The 16,310-nt window shown below is 43.7% G+C and overlaps 1 protein-coding gene across 2 annotated transcripts in view; it reads left to right on the forward strand.

The window, feature by feature from the left end:
- Positions 1-16,109, forward strand: part of SV2B (synaptic vesicle glycoprotein 2B) — a 40,132-nt gene extending 24,023 nt beyond the window's left edge. For both annotated transcript variants that reach the window (XM_006030350.3, XM_025211968.1), the window contains 7 exons: positions 1,541-1,651; positions 2,574-2,662; positions 3,964-4,128; positions 8,851-8,984; positions 10,875-11,075; positions 12,276-12,435; positions 13,692-16,109. In XM_006030350.3, the coding sequence (XP_006030412.3) occupies positions 1,541-1,651; positions 2,574-2,662; positions 3,964-4,128; positions 8,851-8,984; positions 10,875-11,075; positions 12,276-12,435; positions 13,692-13,875 (1,044 nt within the window). In that variant the 3' untranslated portion in view covers positions 13,876-16,109. The remainder of the gene's footprint in view (positions 1-1,540; positions 1,652-2,573; positions 2,663-3,963; positions 4,129-8,850; positions 8,985-10,874; positions 11,076-12,275; positions 12,436-13,691) is intronic.
- Positions 16,110-16,310: the final 201 nt, after the last annotated feature.

Below are 16,310 nucleotides of genomic sequence, written 5' to 3' on the forward strand. Positions count from 1 at the left end.
GTCATAACCAGCGGTGTGCGATTTGTGGGGGGTTTTCTTCAGCAATTCTTCACGTGGTATCCGGGTGGCTCTTTCAAACGTGCGATCTATCTCTCTGGACGAGTGTCCTTGCTGGGTGAAAGCCTTTTTGAGATTGGTGAGGTGGCGATCCCGGGTGTTCTCTTCAGTGCAAATGTGGTGGTATCTGAGGGCTTGGCTGCATGTCACAGCTTTTTTGGTGTCTTTAGGGGGATTGCTGGTTCTGTGCAGCTATGTATGTTGGTCTGTGGGTTTCTTGTATACTGTGGTCTGTATTTTACCCTTCTGGATACTGATCATCGTGTCTAAAAAGGAGATGCTGGTGCTGGAGTATTCTAGAGAAAGTCGGATGGAGGGATGGTGACTGTTGAATTTCTGATGGAACTCAATCAGAGATTGCAGGTTTTCAGTCCAAATGATGAAGATGTCATTGATGTATCTTAAGTATAGCAAGGGTTTGATGGTGCAGTTCTTGAGGAAGTCTTCTTCCAGGTGGCTCATAAAAAGGTTGGCATGTTGTGGGGCCATTTTAATGCCCATAGCTGTTCCCATCGTCTGAAGGAAGTGTTGATTATTAAAAGTGAAATTGTTGTGTGTGAGGATGAAGTGTATAAGGTCAGTAATAGCTTTTGGAATTTGTAATTTTCTGATTGGCCAGCAGGTGTCAGTCAGCCATAAAGTACTGAAGCAGCTGTTCCTGGGACATTTCCCAGGCCTGACATTTAATACAGAGCCTGACTACAGAACGGGGTGAATCATTCCTATTCAGTAACTTACACCATGAACATTCACCTCCTTGTCTTATTTGCAAACACATCCTGGGTTTCTTGAACATGCCCTTTATTGAAAATTATTCACCACATACTTTCTGTGTGACCTATTCCTAGCTGTTGATGTGCTGTTTACAGTATTCAAAATTCAGTCTGCTGTGGCTGGACAAATTGGTCACAGGGCCTGCTTCATTCCTTGATTGCATGACTTTTTTGATGCAAATGTTCACATTTATGCATTTTGAATTCATGCTCCGCCACTGTTCTGACACTGATGCTTCAAACTTGCTGTATCAGGGAATGCTCCTGCCAGTAGCACTGGAGAAACGAGAAGAAGAAGACACAGTTGAAGCAAATTTGTTTAAAAACACGATTGACTATTCTTAGAGCTTTTTGCAGTAATTGCCAGCTTTGATCGCTCCTCAGTTTCTTAAAGACATCACATTCACATACTGCGGTGCTGGCTAAACATGATGGGTATCAGTTTTAGATTTTAATGCCAACCTAATTAATGAAGATTCAAAGTTGACGTGATACATTTGAAATGTGTCAGAAAGAGAGGGAAAGGAAGAGACAAATTTATAGCTTATGAGAAAATCATTCAATTCAGCATTTAATGGAAACCTATTTAAACAAAACACTAAGAGGGGACATTCAGTAGCCAACGTTAGAGAAAGTATTGTGCAGAAGGGAAGAAGACAAGTCCATTCACTGGTTTAAACGTTGGCTGGTTTCTTTCTTTTTATTCCCAGGTTGCCCACATCAAAACTCCAAAGCAAATAGATGAGTTTATTGAAATCCAGAGCTCCACAGGGACGTGGTACCAGCGCTGGCTGGTCAGATTCACAACTACATTCAAACAGGTATGGAACAGGAAGACCATCCTACAAGAGCTTTTGCCCATTGGGCTTCGAGGCTTTGGTGCATTAGGTGTGTTGAGATCCTAATTCGCATTCAAACCATCGCTTGTGTTCACCATGTAGGAGAAATGGGTCTGGGCTCTGGTAATATTTTCTATATGGATACACATACATGTCCACTCTGATTCTTTTTTACCACAAGCCACCAGTCAGTTCCTGAAAGGACTGGCTACATAGAGCAAGCCAGTTAAGCTACGCTAAAGGCAGAGTGCTTGCATCAGATGACCCAAGCATTTGATTTCCCTTCTACTTGCGTGGAGATGTCCTACTGACAAAGCCTAATACAGAATCCTTATTCTATTGAAAATGCTAACCACACAGGATAAATTATAATGCTGGATGCTTGCTCTTCTGCCAGCTGAGATCAAGTCTTCAGCCTTACAATATAGACTCTTCACCGCATATGGATTTGCTGTTATACTATCCAGACCATGACTGCCCAAGAACTTCATAGCCATTCCTTTTAGACTTTCCTGCTTCAGAGGTACAAACCCTTGCCACATGAAGTAAATGAGAATCGCTCTCAATGGTTGGAAGACCAGGCTCTATGACACACAGAGCAGAGCTGCTCCAAATCCTTTCAGTGCATTATAGTGCTGTGCACACACACACACACTAACTCATTGTAGAAGTGTTTAGACTAAACTATTCTGGAGTGTAAGCCTGTATCAATGCTGTCTCCTAAATGTATGCAATCTATTCTTATAAGCATAGCTCTAAAGGGCACTGGAATACAATGCCTCAGCCTACCTTCCCCAAATAAACCCTCTTTCCTGTAACATTAAGTTCACAGCTTGATCAGAAAATAATCTTTTATGATCTCTGCAAAGATTTCCCTGACTCACACTTTCTTGTGCATTTGTAGGTCTGGGATAATGTGCTATGTTGCTTGACAGCCAAATACAAGATGAACACCCTGATTCTGGGTGTGGTTTGGTTTACAATGGCCTTGAGGTAAGTTACTTCTCTAACTTTATCAGGGGCTTGGAGCCCTCTGAAGGCGTCTTGCTAAAGTCAAGGTCCATCTACAACAAACCATCATCTTAGATTAGGGCAGAATTACCTATTCAAGTGAATAAATTGTTATCAAGATTCAGTTTTGCATATCCATCTCTATTTTAAAAGACAGACCTTGTAAAAATAGGCCTTGCTCTGCTCAGCATCTATGATTTAATCTTTGATTAGACTACTCCTAACATTTTTATGGCAATACATGTTGAATAAAGCAATACTTGAGGACCTCCTCACATGCACATGGATTTGTACGGCATGGCTCAATAATGCTATATAGAGCCTTTCAGCTGCAGGTCTTTGGTCTGAATCCTTCTCCTATCAGCAATGTCTAAAAGTAATTGCTAATGGCAGTTTTATTGGCATATGGAAACTGGGTGAGGATAGTCTCAGTGTATGTGAAGGTCAATGAATGCCCACAATGGAGACATTTTCTGGTGAGAGGGTTAGAAAAGGGTTTATATGGGAAAAAAAACATATGCGATGTTTTTTTCTTTTCTTTTTGGAGCATGCCCATGAATGGAGTGTGGGTTTTATGGTATGATTCAAATATGAGGGGGAAATATAAATGAATTCCTTAAACTCTATGGCGTGCTGGTTAATTGAGATTTGTTACATGACACACGTGGTATCATTTCTGTTCCTGTGTGAAAGTGTGTCACTTTTAGGTGTCTGATATAAATGCTTATGGAAAGTCACTTTAACATTCCCTTTAATGAGCACTGTGGTGGAGGGAGGGAGGGGATGAGAGGGTTGTGTTTGGCTTAACCCATTACTTTCCACCAGGATCTCTGCTAATGCAACTTGACTGCTTGTTTATAGAAAGTGAACCAAAAGAGGTATGGTTATGAGTTGTTAAGCCAATCTATACAGGATGTTTACAGTTATTTAGCTATGTCCAATTGGCATCACTAGTGCCCTCTCTACTGGCAGCCTCAGCAGATAATTTGAGGACAGAATAAGTCGCGAAGATTCAAAACCTGGTAGTTCCCTAAATCCTTCCAAGGTGGGGTCTGAAACACTTGCTTTGACTCTGCCCAGGCCATTGCTCTTCTATGGACACTTAGAAGACTTTGCTCTCCAGACCTTTCCCAGCTCTCAGCTCAAAAATTGTGACTAAAAACCAAAATATGGAGCTTTCAAGCTGTGAACCCTATGGTATGGAAGACATTGTGAAAATATCACAGTATTTTTAGGACCCACATCCTGTACCCCAACATGTCCCTTTGCTTGTTGTGCTGCAGCTACTATGGCCTTATTGTTTGGTTCCCTGACATGATTCGATATTTCCAAGATGAGGCGTATAAATCCCGACGGCAAAACTTCACTAACGACAAGATATCAAACGCCACCTTCAACTTCACACTGGAAAACCAGATCCATACAAATGTGGAATATATTAATGACACGTAAGTAACTGTGACCTAGTTTCTTTTGCATCTGAAAGCATGAGACTGAGAGGAAGGATGCTATTGGTGCAGCTATTGGTGCTGACATGTCACTTAAGCTCTCTATGCCTTGTTTCGTGTGCTCCAGCATGGGGGTAATAGTGCTACATTGCCTTACAGAGATGCAGGGTAAATACATCAAAACAGTGTTAGGGGGAAAATACTTCAGAGGGAGGTAGATACTACAGTTTTGCTTAGTTAATATGGGATTTGAGTGCTTAATCTAGGTTGCAGATTGCCCTTCTGTAGTTGGACAGGAAGAAGAGTGTGCAGGGATCTTCTCCCTACTTGTGCAGCCCATCACCAGTACAGTACGTATAACCAGGGTGTAGATATAGGGGGGTCAGGAGGGCAGTTACCTTGGGTCACAGGCTCAGGGATGAGTGACCATTGTCCCCACAGGACATCCAAACACCTTCCCATGAGAGCTCACATGGTGTGGCAGGGTACACCCCTACAAGAGACCCTACAAGGGGTCACCTCAAGGCTTCACCCAACCTCTACAAAATTTTATCTGTGGCCATGAGGCGCAGGGAGGGTGTAGAAGAGGTAGGTCTACAGTGCTGCCCCCTTGCTATGCCAACAGGCTCAGGACACCAAGTGCATCAGTACTGATGGCCTGATGCATGGGAATTATTGGCTGTGGGTCCTCATGTGTGCAACCGTGACATTTGCTACCCTTAAATATTTGTGCCAGTAAAACGTGTCCACGTGGCCCTCCGAGAAAAGCAAACAGCAAACCCCAGTAGTGCCACAAGACCCAGCCAATGTAAGGTTACAACCTTAACAGTTGAAAGGGAAACAGGATTTTTGCTGTCTTCACCTGGTGGTGACTCCCCCTGCCTCCATAGAAGGACAAACTAATGGAGGCATCAAAACAGGTCTTGGACAGGCCTCTGGTATGCATGATTTGCAAATCCCTGGGGTGCCACAGGGAGCTCTCTATAGGCTACATGCTCTCATTACCCAGGTTTCCCTACTTTCCTCCCATCCACCTTTACTAACAGGTCCAAAGCAAACTTGAGGGATCTCTTTCCTAGCTCATTTTGCCAGCAAACTTCTTCTGACCACAAGAGTTCATTCATTTGGGACCAATCTACCCGGAGTTGAGAGCAAGCCCAGCTCTGCTGGGTTTCTCTGAATCCAGAGGTAGCTTTCTTCGATTTCCTTAGGACACACTGACATCTAGTGGTACTCAGCAAGGGACACTTTTTAAATATAGTTCCCTGAAAGCAAACATTTCTCTGGTGCATTAAAGCCATTATTTACCAGGGGCTCTATGCTGGTGAGGTAGCAGGCACCTTAGAGGTCCTGATTATGATATAGAAGTACCATGAAACATTGGAAAAAGATATGAAATAAATTGGAGGAAGTTCAACAAGGGCCAGTGCAAGGCCCAGCATTTAGGATGGAACAATTGAATGTACAAATATAAAATGGAGAAAAACTGAGTAGACTGCAAGTCTACAGAAAAGGACCTCAGGTTGTAGTGGAGCACAAGATGAAGATGAGTTAACAGTATAATATTGTTGCAAAAAAGTGAATAGCATTCTGGAGTCTGATAATACGAGTATTGCGTGCAAGTCACAAGGAGTGATTCTTCCACTTGATTCAGCTCTGGTAAGGTTACAGCTGGAGTACTGTGTCCAGTTGGAGGTACCATATTTCAAAAAAGACCTAGACAAATTGGAAGATGTCCAACGGAAAGCAACACAATTGTTAGACATCTAAAACCATGCCAGATGAGGATAGGTTGGAAAAACTAGGTTTATTTAGATGGAGGAAGAGAAGATTGCTGGAGGATTTGAAAACAGTCTTCAAATACAAAAAAAGGAGTGTTATCAAGCGGATGGTGATCAACTGTCCTCGGTATTCACAGGAGACAGGGCAAGAAGAAATGAGCTGAAATTGCAACAAGGGAAATGTTGGTTGGATACTAGGAAGAACTTCCTATCGATGAGTGTGGTTAAGGACCAGAACAGGCTGTCGAGAGGGGTGGTGGAATCTCTGACACTATCTAAACTGCATTTAGACAAACACTTGTCTGGGTTAGTTTAGACAGGGATAAGTCTCTTCCCTGAGCGTGGCAGCAAATTGTATGACCTCTTGAAGTCCCTTCCAGACCTATTTTTTCTATGAGTCCATGGGTCTGAATCAGCATAGTCTATATGAGCTCAGGTGTTAACTTCATAGAAGTGTAATTCTCTCCTAAATCCAATCTGTCCATGACTTCTCCCTGGTTTCAGTGGGTGTGTGAAGAGCACACAGCAGCTCACAGATTATAAACTCCCTTTGGCATAAGAGGGACTCTCATATGTGTTGCCCAATACCCTCTTGGTTCTTTCCCAATGCAGTGACTCACTCAGAACCTGTTCAACCTGCATTTCAACATGGTCTGCATCACCTCTCACTATGATTTATAGTTCTGTTTTCCCTCCAGCCGTTGGCAGTGAGTTAGAACCCCATTGAATACCATGCAACTGCTTCATAACTCTTTTGAAGATGAATGTTAAGAAAGCAAACTGTAGGAGGAGAGCTCTTTAAAAGGCTTTTGAGAGTAAATACATCACAAGCTATTACCAAGCGAATGTAGATCAGTTTAAGTTGTACTGTAAACCATGAGACCTTCTTTGTGGAACAAAAGGCTTGATTAGTCTTTACGTAATTTTTCTGTGAAATAATAATGCCTGTCTGAGGCTTCTGTTGAGAAGCCTGTATCATTAATTTAGTGAAATATAAACATCAAACTAGGTTCTGTTGCAAATGCTCAATTAAATTAAGATTCTGGATCTCTGTTAGAAGCCTTTTATTTGATGCTAACTCTGATCTCATTAGCTTGGGCAATAATACTTGTACGCACACAGTTCTTTGCATTTTCAGTTAATCATCTTCACGATGTCCCTCTGAAATATGTAGTTGAATCAGTATTGTGTCACCTTTCTGTCAAGCAGATCACAGAAGTCAGGCTTCAATTCAGAGGAGAAATTGGTGAAATTCTTAGTATTATTGGCTATATTTACTCAATACGTAGCAGCCCTTGAAGAGAGGTGGAAACAAATAGCATTTAGATAAACCTTCTTGTATACGTTGTGGCAATGGTTTTCAGGAAGCAATTTTACTTCAAGAATCAATTTTGGTTACAGATATTACTACAAATCTGTATGCTGCTTGCAACAGCTTCCCCAAAAGGAAAATTCACCACATCTTTAATTATATTGCTGCATTTCTTCAAGGATGGTGCACTGTTCACACTAAAAACTTGTCAGTGTGTAACAGGACCATCCATCATGAGTACAATCATAAATATGTTTTCAGTGTGCAGATAGGGACATTAAGGTAGAGAGGTCTAACCCAATGCCATGAACTTCTGGAAATTTAGCTAGAAATTAGGTGTGCCCATCTTCAAAGCCTTATGCTTAGCTCAGTAGATGAAAGGGCTTCCAGTGAAGGATATTTCTTTACTATCGGTGAAGGGACAGAAGGAAAGTGGAAGCTGTAGACTCAGCCCATGCATTTCTGTAAAGTGATGCCTTCTTCAGATTATCCAGCACCAGTTCAGAAGTCACTTTGAATTGGTCTTGGCTGGTGAGACATGGATAGTGTGAGGAATGAGAAAGTGAAGATGTCTAGATTTTTGTCTACAGTTCCCCCTGCTGCTAAAAGCCCAACCTTTCCCTATAAAACTCAAAACACAGAGACAAGGATTGAGCTAGGCTTTGGAGGTGAGAGATCCTTCTGAATCAAACAGCATCTTCCCTTCTGAACAACTTTAGATTTGCCAATTAGCACTCTGTCTACCTAACCTATGTACATGAATCAAGCTTATTGGAACGGCCACTCTGGCTAGGGACAAACATTACACATAAACTGGGTTAAGTGATCAGAAACTGGTTTAAAGCTGTAACAGAACAGATGTTCAGTGCACATAAACCAGTTTGAGAATGGCTGAAACCAGTTTGAGATAAACCTGGTTGAATGTAGTATGAGACTTAACTGTTTTGGCTCAAACTAGTTTATGCAATGTCTGTCCCAGACCCCTTGCTGGTTTAAATTAAATCAGAGTCCCCCAGCATCCTAGCATGCTCTTTTGGCTGGGCGGGGCTCTCTGCTTCACAGTAGGGCTGGCCCCTCCCCTCTGCTCCCTGGCTGCAGCTTCAGCAGTCTCTGCAGGTGTCTGCCTGGCTTCTGCTTCTCCCCTTGTCCCCCACGCGCCCACTGTCTACTAAGCAGGCATTCCCCCGTCCCTCACAGACACCTCAGCTAGCTAGCTAGCAGACTACATCCTGGCCACCATCTGTGCTGTGGCATATGGGACAAAGACAGAATCAATAGAAAACTGGTAATGTCCCTCTGTTGTTTTCTTAATGGGGTGATAAACACTGAGTTAGAGGTGATAAACACGTCCTGCTGGGATGCTCAAGAGGGAGGGGGAACCCTCCCTAATCAGTGGCCTGGCCACGCCCTCCTCAGCTCAGCTCTGTACAAGGGAAGGGAGGGCTGCTGTAGTGCTCCCTGGCTTCTAGCCTGTCTAGTTACAAAACTGATTTAGCCTAGGCAGGTTAGACTCACATGTCAAGATTGAATCAATTCAGGCTCAGGCTTTTTGAATGTCTGTCCGTAGCCTCTATGCTTTACCCTTAAATCACTAGTTCTGGGAGTAAGGTTTCTTTTTCTGCCCTGCAGGTTCATGAAGATAAAATTAAAACATGTTACATTTGAGGACACCCTGTTTAAGAATTGCTATTTTATTGATGTGACTTCCAGCGAGACCTATTTCAACACCTGCACTTTTGAATACACGATCTTCAATAACACTGGTAAAGGGGTTCCTGGCTTGGCTTAATTCAGTGACTCCCAAACTTTTTGAACTAGCAGGCCACTGTCAACCTTCAAAATTTCTCACCAACCATAATGCATGCTTACCATGAAATTCTTAATTGAAAAGGAGCAGGTGTTTAATACAATTGGTGGACCCCTTCTCAAGGCCTTGTGGAGCATAGTTTGGGAGGCACTGGTCTATTTGCAAGCTGGGGTGTGTGCGTGTGCATGTGTGTGCGTGTGTGTGTTGGGGGAAACATGAATGTGTGTACTGAGGTAGCGAGTGTGATGAGGGGAAGAGAGTGTGAAGGTGAAAGCTGTTTCACTATGGTGGACTTCTGTGTACTGCATTTGCATCAAAGTGCAACATGAACTTGGAGTTTTTCATCTCCCAAGATCCAAATTTAACTTTTTCTTCATACATGAGTCTAATCACAAAGTTGGCACTGAGAGGAGAATTTCTTCAAAAGCTGAGGCTGATCCAGTCTATGATTTCAGTTTAATCTGATCTTTTGTCCCATATTTCTTGTGTTGCACTTTGCAAGAGGCTAAGAGTAGATCAGAGAGATGCATCTCCAGGACTCCTCCATCATGTAACTTCTGGGTCATTGGTCACTGCAGGAGAAACATGGGAAACCAAACTCAAACGCTGGTTGGATAAAGTCATGAAGGAACTGGATTGTAGTGGGCTTTCAATGCATTTTTGTAGTAATTTTTTTAGCCCACATCCAGCTTCTAATTTGGGATCTCAAGACATTTCATTAATGTAATTTATTCATTAATTACTTTTCATTTTCCCTTGAACTGAGTTTTATTTTTCCTTGAACTGAAAATGACCAACTGGACTATGAAAATCATAGCCTATAGCCCCAGCTCCTGGGCTACTGCTCACCAGTAGTTGACATGGCAGACTCAATGTGCATGCATTAGAACATGTACAAAGAAGCAGGGTCCCATTTCCCTCTCTATTGAAGGCAGGTGTTATTCTGTAGGCACTCCTCAAGGCCTGGGAGGCAAGGAAATGATATCTTTTAAAAGCCCAAGGGCGTCATAAGAAGGTAATTTGGATACACATGCTTGACCCCATCTCCCTACACACCAGCTTTGCAAGAAGTGACAGACAAGCTTATGCCTGTTCTACATGTGCAGTATACTAGGCCTGTGCGAAGCAGCTAGTATTTGCTTCGGATTTGGCTGATTCGGGAGACAGTGATTTGATTCGGTGATTTGATTCAGTGTCCCGATTTGATTCAGCCAAATCTGATTCAGAGATTTGGCAGCAGCCGAATCTCTGAAGCAGCCAGGGCAGGCCCATCCCCGACCCCTCTCCCAGCCCGGCAATGGCTGTCCCAGCTTCCGGCCCTGGTTCACCGGATGCTGTCAGGCAGGAGATGATCCCTGCTGCCCTCCACTGCCACCACTGCTTGGGGGGCTCTGCACGAGCACCCTGGCCCCCTCCTCACTCCCCCAGCCCCCCCACAGGTGCCCTGCCCGGGCCAGCTCCGGCCCTTTAAGAAAAAAAAAAATGAAAATACCCCGGGACTCACTGCTCCTGCCAGCGGGGCCTGCCCGAATCATCAAAGCTCCCCGAATCTTTTCTGAAGATTTGGAGAGCTTTGCATCGATTCGGACCTTTAAATTGGTCCCCTGATTCAGCTCAGCTTTGGACATTCAGCCACCAAATCAGGTCAAATCTCCTCTGAATCAACTCACCATTCGAAGCTTCACAGAGCCCTGCAGGATATCGTACGTAATATGAATTTCCCTCCACACCGATGTCCCTCAATCTAAACCAAGGCTTTACAATATACCCTGGATGCCAGTTTTGTTGCTACTGGACTGAGGGAGGCTGGTACAACAGGATCTCATTTTTGCCTCTTCCCTCAAAGATCTCTACAAACACAAATTCATTGACTGCAAGTTCCTGAACAGCAGCGAGCCGGAGGAGAAGGAGGGATGTCACCTGGACTTCGAGGAGGACAACGATTTCCTGATTTATCTTGTCAGTTTCCTGGGCAGTCTGTCTGTGTTGCCGGGCAACATTGTCTCAGCGCTGCTCATGGACAAGATAGGAAGGATAAGGATGATTGGTGAGTGGCGATGTTGGGCACAAGGCACATCCACGGGTGGGTGTGTGGATGACCATGGACAAAATCATGGGATGCAAAGCTCTCTGTGCATCTGCATCTAGATGAGAAACTGGATCTGTCTAGGATGGGAAGGAGTTACACTAATGCTGGGTAAAGCAGAAAGGTGAAGGATTCTGCAGGCAGGGCGCTGGATGAGGAGTCAGGACACTGGCGTCCTGTTTCTGTGCAAGTGGCCTGCTGTGCGACTGCAGGCGGGTTACCCTTTCATTGGGCAGCTGTTGTGATTAAGAAGTGGTGAATCACTTTGTCTGGCATCTTCGGTTCAAACAGAATGTTTTCACATCCTCAGAGAGTCTTGAATAGAAAAATTCCAGTTCAGTGTGTTTGGCTTTGGTGAACGTTAACACAAGTGCAACAGCTCCTGTCGGTGGCTCTGAATTGGAAGTAACAGAGCCTGAATGCTTTCATTCTCTCCCTCAATCTTCCTCATAAAATAACAGTAGCCGTGTAAATGTGCTGTGCAGGCTAAGAGTATCCCACTCATTACAGGAGACCTTAATTGCTTCATATAATCAGCTGTAAATTAGCCCAGCCAAGGCTAGAGGTGTCATGCAATCTGAATACAATACTAACCCCAATTTCCATATTACCAACCAGTTTTCAGATCCAAAATCCTTGAAAGTCATGATTCCCACTTACTGATATTCCTATTGACTTGGCTGTGCTCTTCCTGGCTCCATTTGGAAGAAGCTTGTGGGATTCCCTCATCTTTGGTAAGGAACTCCGTTCTTTAAAGCAGGGGTGCTTACCCCCCAGCCCGTGAGCTAGATCCATCCCACAAAGCCATGTCATCTGGCTCACAGGGATCCCCACTGGCCTGAAAAATTGGTGGCTGGGAAGTAGTGGTAGCATTAATTGCCTCTCCCCTGCTGCCAAATTTCTGGAGCCATGGAGATCCCCACAGTCAGGATTGTGTAGTCCTGAGAGCTAGATCAGGGATGTGGAGCCAGTGTGTGACCCAGTCCAGACACACAGGGCTGAGCAGATAGGGCATAGGACCCAATCCAGCAGCATAGGGCGTGATCCAGCCTGCAGGACCAAACAATTGAGCTCCACTGGTTTAAAGGTTTTTCTTAGTCATGATGAGTTTTCCTGATCAGAGATTCTGATGCCATCATGTTTCTCTGACTTCCCTTACAGGTGGCTCAATGCTGATATCTGCCGTATGCTGCTTCTTCCTGTTTTTTGGCAATAGCGATTCGGCAATGATCGGCTGGCAGTGCCTATTCTGTGGGGCGAGCATTGCAGCCTGGAACGCTCTGGACGTCATCACAGTTGAGCTGTATCCCACTGACAAAAGGTGACTATGCTCAGGATAGCCTCCTCTTGGATTTTAATTTTTGGACTCTAGATACTGCCTTTCCTACTTCCTAAGGAAAAAAAAAACCCCAATATTAACTGGAAGAATTATCTTTTTATTTTTTAGCAAAATTCAGGAGTCCCATGGCTGAATCTGATGAGCACAGGCATAGCTGAGGACTATGCCACATGCAGTAGAGCTTGTGCATGTGAATTTGTGCAGATGTGTGCAAAATACATACACCAAAACTTGCACGTGGAGCATCTATCATTTGCATGCATACACTTACAGACCTGGTAGAGAATCCTTTGAAATGCACCCCCCAGTCTGTTGTCACAGTGTATCACTCACAGCTTTATCCTCTGGTACTGGTAGACAGCACAGAAAGGTCTGTGTTTGGGAGGCAAAGCATCATGTGCATTAAGGTTTCAGGATTGAGTGGAAGAGTTTGCCTGTCAGTATAGTTAGAGGCCTCTTCTGCCCTTTTCAGTCTATTGATAAGAGCTGTGAAGGACTGTGCTGTGAAGGCAATGTGTTCAGCTGCTGGGTGAATCAGGGTGTGTGGGAGCACTCTGCGTGTGTCTCTCCAGCAACCACCCACTAAAGCCAGCTCTTGAGGCAGTGTTGACATGTTCTCAGCAAGCTGAGTGCTAAGCTCTATTTGTGGTTGCCATGATGCTGAGTCCCAGAGATGGGGGTGCAGACATAAATAAAAGTCACCAGTATCACCTGATCCCACCCCATCACCCAAAACACTTAGGGCTGTTCATTCTTTCCAGCTCCACTTACCTGCTAGAAGCATAGGCTGCATTTCAAATGGCTATTGGCCTATGTAACCAATATGACTGCACTAGCTGATAGCTTAGAGTGGGATACCCTATGCCTGATCAAGTGCTCCAGCTGGCATTTGTGGCAATGGGAAATTCTTTCTTGCCTCTGTATGTGTAAATAGCATGTAATTTGAAGTTGGAGTTTTCATTAAACTGTATTATCTTTGGCTGAGATATGTAGTAAGCTGTGTTAGTCTAAAGTTAAGCAACTTCCCTTGTGCTTATCTTTAGCTTCCATTGCTCAGGGAAATAAGGTTAAAAACTACACTTTTAACACTTGGTATATGAGGAGTACCAGTAAATCAACTCATCCTTAGATTAGGAGATAGCAATATTCAATCCTTCCAGAATCAATTGAGCCTCTTTTTAGTGGTGAAGTGCTGCCCAACTCCTAACCATCACTTTCTGCTTTTCCCTCCCCTGCAGAGCAACAGCGTTTGGCATCCTCAATGGTCTCTGCAAGTTTGGTGCCATCCTGGGGAACTCTATCTTTGCCTCCTTTGTCGGGATAACCGAAGTGGTTCCCATTCTTCTGGCCTCCTCTGCTCTGGTGGGAGGGGGCCTGTTAGCCCTGAGGTTACCAGAGACTCGAGAACAGGTCCTGATGTGATCAACCGGGCCACAGGGGGAATAAAGAAGACAAAGAACAACAACAAAAAGAGCCATGTCTAAAAAAAAATCAAAATGTCCACTTAAACTTTTCTGCTGATAACTCAGATATAGGAGGTGGGGTGAAGGAAGAAAGTTTAACCCCTAGATTAGGACCTCTTCCCAACCATTGCTGACCTTTTGCAGCCAAGGCAAAACACACAGAGCTTTGCTCATTGCTATAGATCTTGTCCATACTGGGGAGAGATGAGGATCTGTCCAGCCCCGCTTCCTTATGGATGAGTGTAAATAACTCAAGCCATTAGCAGCGACTTTGCGTGTGTGTGTGCACGCATGCGTGTGCATCCCAGGGGGAGAAGAGACTCAACACTCCTATGCCTTTGATGAGCTGCAAGACCTGCATGTCTAAGCTGCTCCTGGCGATTAGCACCAATGTGTTCACTCACGAAAGGCATCACAACAGGACGGCAGTTTGAAAACTGACTGCAGGTCTGTCACATCCAGCACTGGGACTAGGGATTTTGGATGTCTTGATTTTTGGATCCCAACTTGTGGCACCTTAAAGGGGCCTGATTTTCACATGGCAAGTGCTCAGAGCTTTCCAAAAAGGCCAGTGCCGTGATATTGTCTCTAGCTGAGAACCTGGATTCACAAACCACCTTCTTAGCTTAGGCCATTTCTTAATTTAAAACATCTGCTGTTTTGATTTCTAAGCTCTGTATCACTTGTATCTGAAAATAAAACCTAAAATCAGTGCTGCTAATCCTAAATGTCTAGAGCAGTCCCAGCTGGAACACATCATTATTTATATCTGGCCAACAAACCTTGAATTGTGTTGATTTGGGGATATTTCTATGATATTTCCTATTTAGCTTTCTTTCTGAAGAGAAATTTGGCATGATGTTGGGGATGCCACAAACCAAATGTGTACATATAACACAGTGTAAATAGGGAACATTTTTTTTTGTTTAATGTTTAGAATATGGTAACTGCAAGAACTTACCAGCATTTTAGCCATATTAGTTAAGGAAAATGATGTCTGAGTTTCCTATATATTTGGGTCTTATAAGTATAGTTACTTATAGCCATTTAATCTGTTATCCAGAGAATGCACTCAGCAACTTTCATTGTACAGTACATTTTTTCTGTTAAGTGGGAAAGTTAAGTTTGATATCCTGTAATGATCATTCTCAAAATACACATGCCCTTCATACTGTGACTTAGATGTTGTCACACAACTAGTTACACAGTAATTTATCCTCGTGGCATATTTGCATACATTTTGGGAAAGCAAGAATGAAATGCCGAAAAATAAATAAAGCATCCCTGCTCATGGCAGTATAGATCATGCCAATTGGGCCCTTTCGCAGGCACCGAGACTGACTGGGCCCTACTGGGAACCATTGTGTTACAGAGGGAATTTGAATCACTAAGGCATTTTGTGACATGAAAAGTTGAGTTGTACTTTTACAGAGGAAGCCTGGACAGCTTTATCACCATGCGAGGTAAAACGAAGATTCTTCTTTGGGCTTTCATAAAGCACCAGTTCACACTGAAGTCCAAGTTGATAGTTGATGAGACTATCAGAGATTTCCCCTTACCTGCTAGAAGGGGAAGTGCAGCAGTTAAACACACAATTATTGCTCAATCACCATAACATAACGTATCTTCCTGAATAAAAGCTAGAAATAATATGCTTGAATGGGGGGGAACCAGCCCCCAGGAGCTCCCCGACTGTTTGGGTTCTAGGATTTATGGGTCACTTGCTCCTTCCTTTTCCTTTTCACCAGCAGAGCCGCTATGTTTTACTGCTTTGACTACTTCCACCATGATCTCCAAGAACTGACTGGGCCTTTCCCTTGACTCCCTTATTTTTAGAAAAGGAACAGGGCTTGCCTGGCACCCTCACGTAGGAAGTTCAAGTTTAACCCCCATATCTGCTTTCAGCTTCACAGAGGGAATCATTCTGTAATGCATCTTGTACTGTCCCGTGAGAAGTCTGGGATTCCCTCTTCGCACCATTTTGTGCAGAGTATGTGTAGATCATGGGGAGCAAATGTTTCTATGACTTCTTGCTAATGGCACTAAGCCCCCAGTGAACACCACTGGTTTGGGATCATTGCAAGCAGGATATATAATCATGGTCTTGCCAGGTTACACTTAGCTATACTTCCCCCCACCCCACACTTTTTTTTTTTTTTTTGTGTCTAAAAACTATTGTTATAATCCTGGGCTTCCTACATCTCATTTCTTCAGCTCAGGACCTATAGGTTTCATTTTCTTCAAACATACACATATTGCGTCTGGAAAGGGGAGACTTGTACTTTTATGTCCTTTTGAATTTGGAAGTAGCAGATAGGTTCTGCCTTAACCCCTTCACTGCTGCTGTTTCCCAAGATGCGTTTATCTTTAAAAATATCCAAGCCTTTCCCACTA

This window comes from Alligator sinensis, unplaced genomic scaffold, assembly GCF_000455745.1.
Source record: "Alligator sinensis unplaced genomic scaffold, ASM45574v1 scaffold857_1, whole genome shotgun sequence".
Lineage (NCBI taxonomy): Eukaryota > Metazoa > Chordata > Crocodylia > Alligatoridae > Alligator > Alligator sinensis.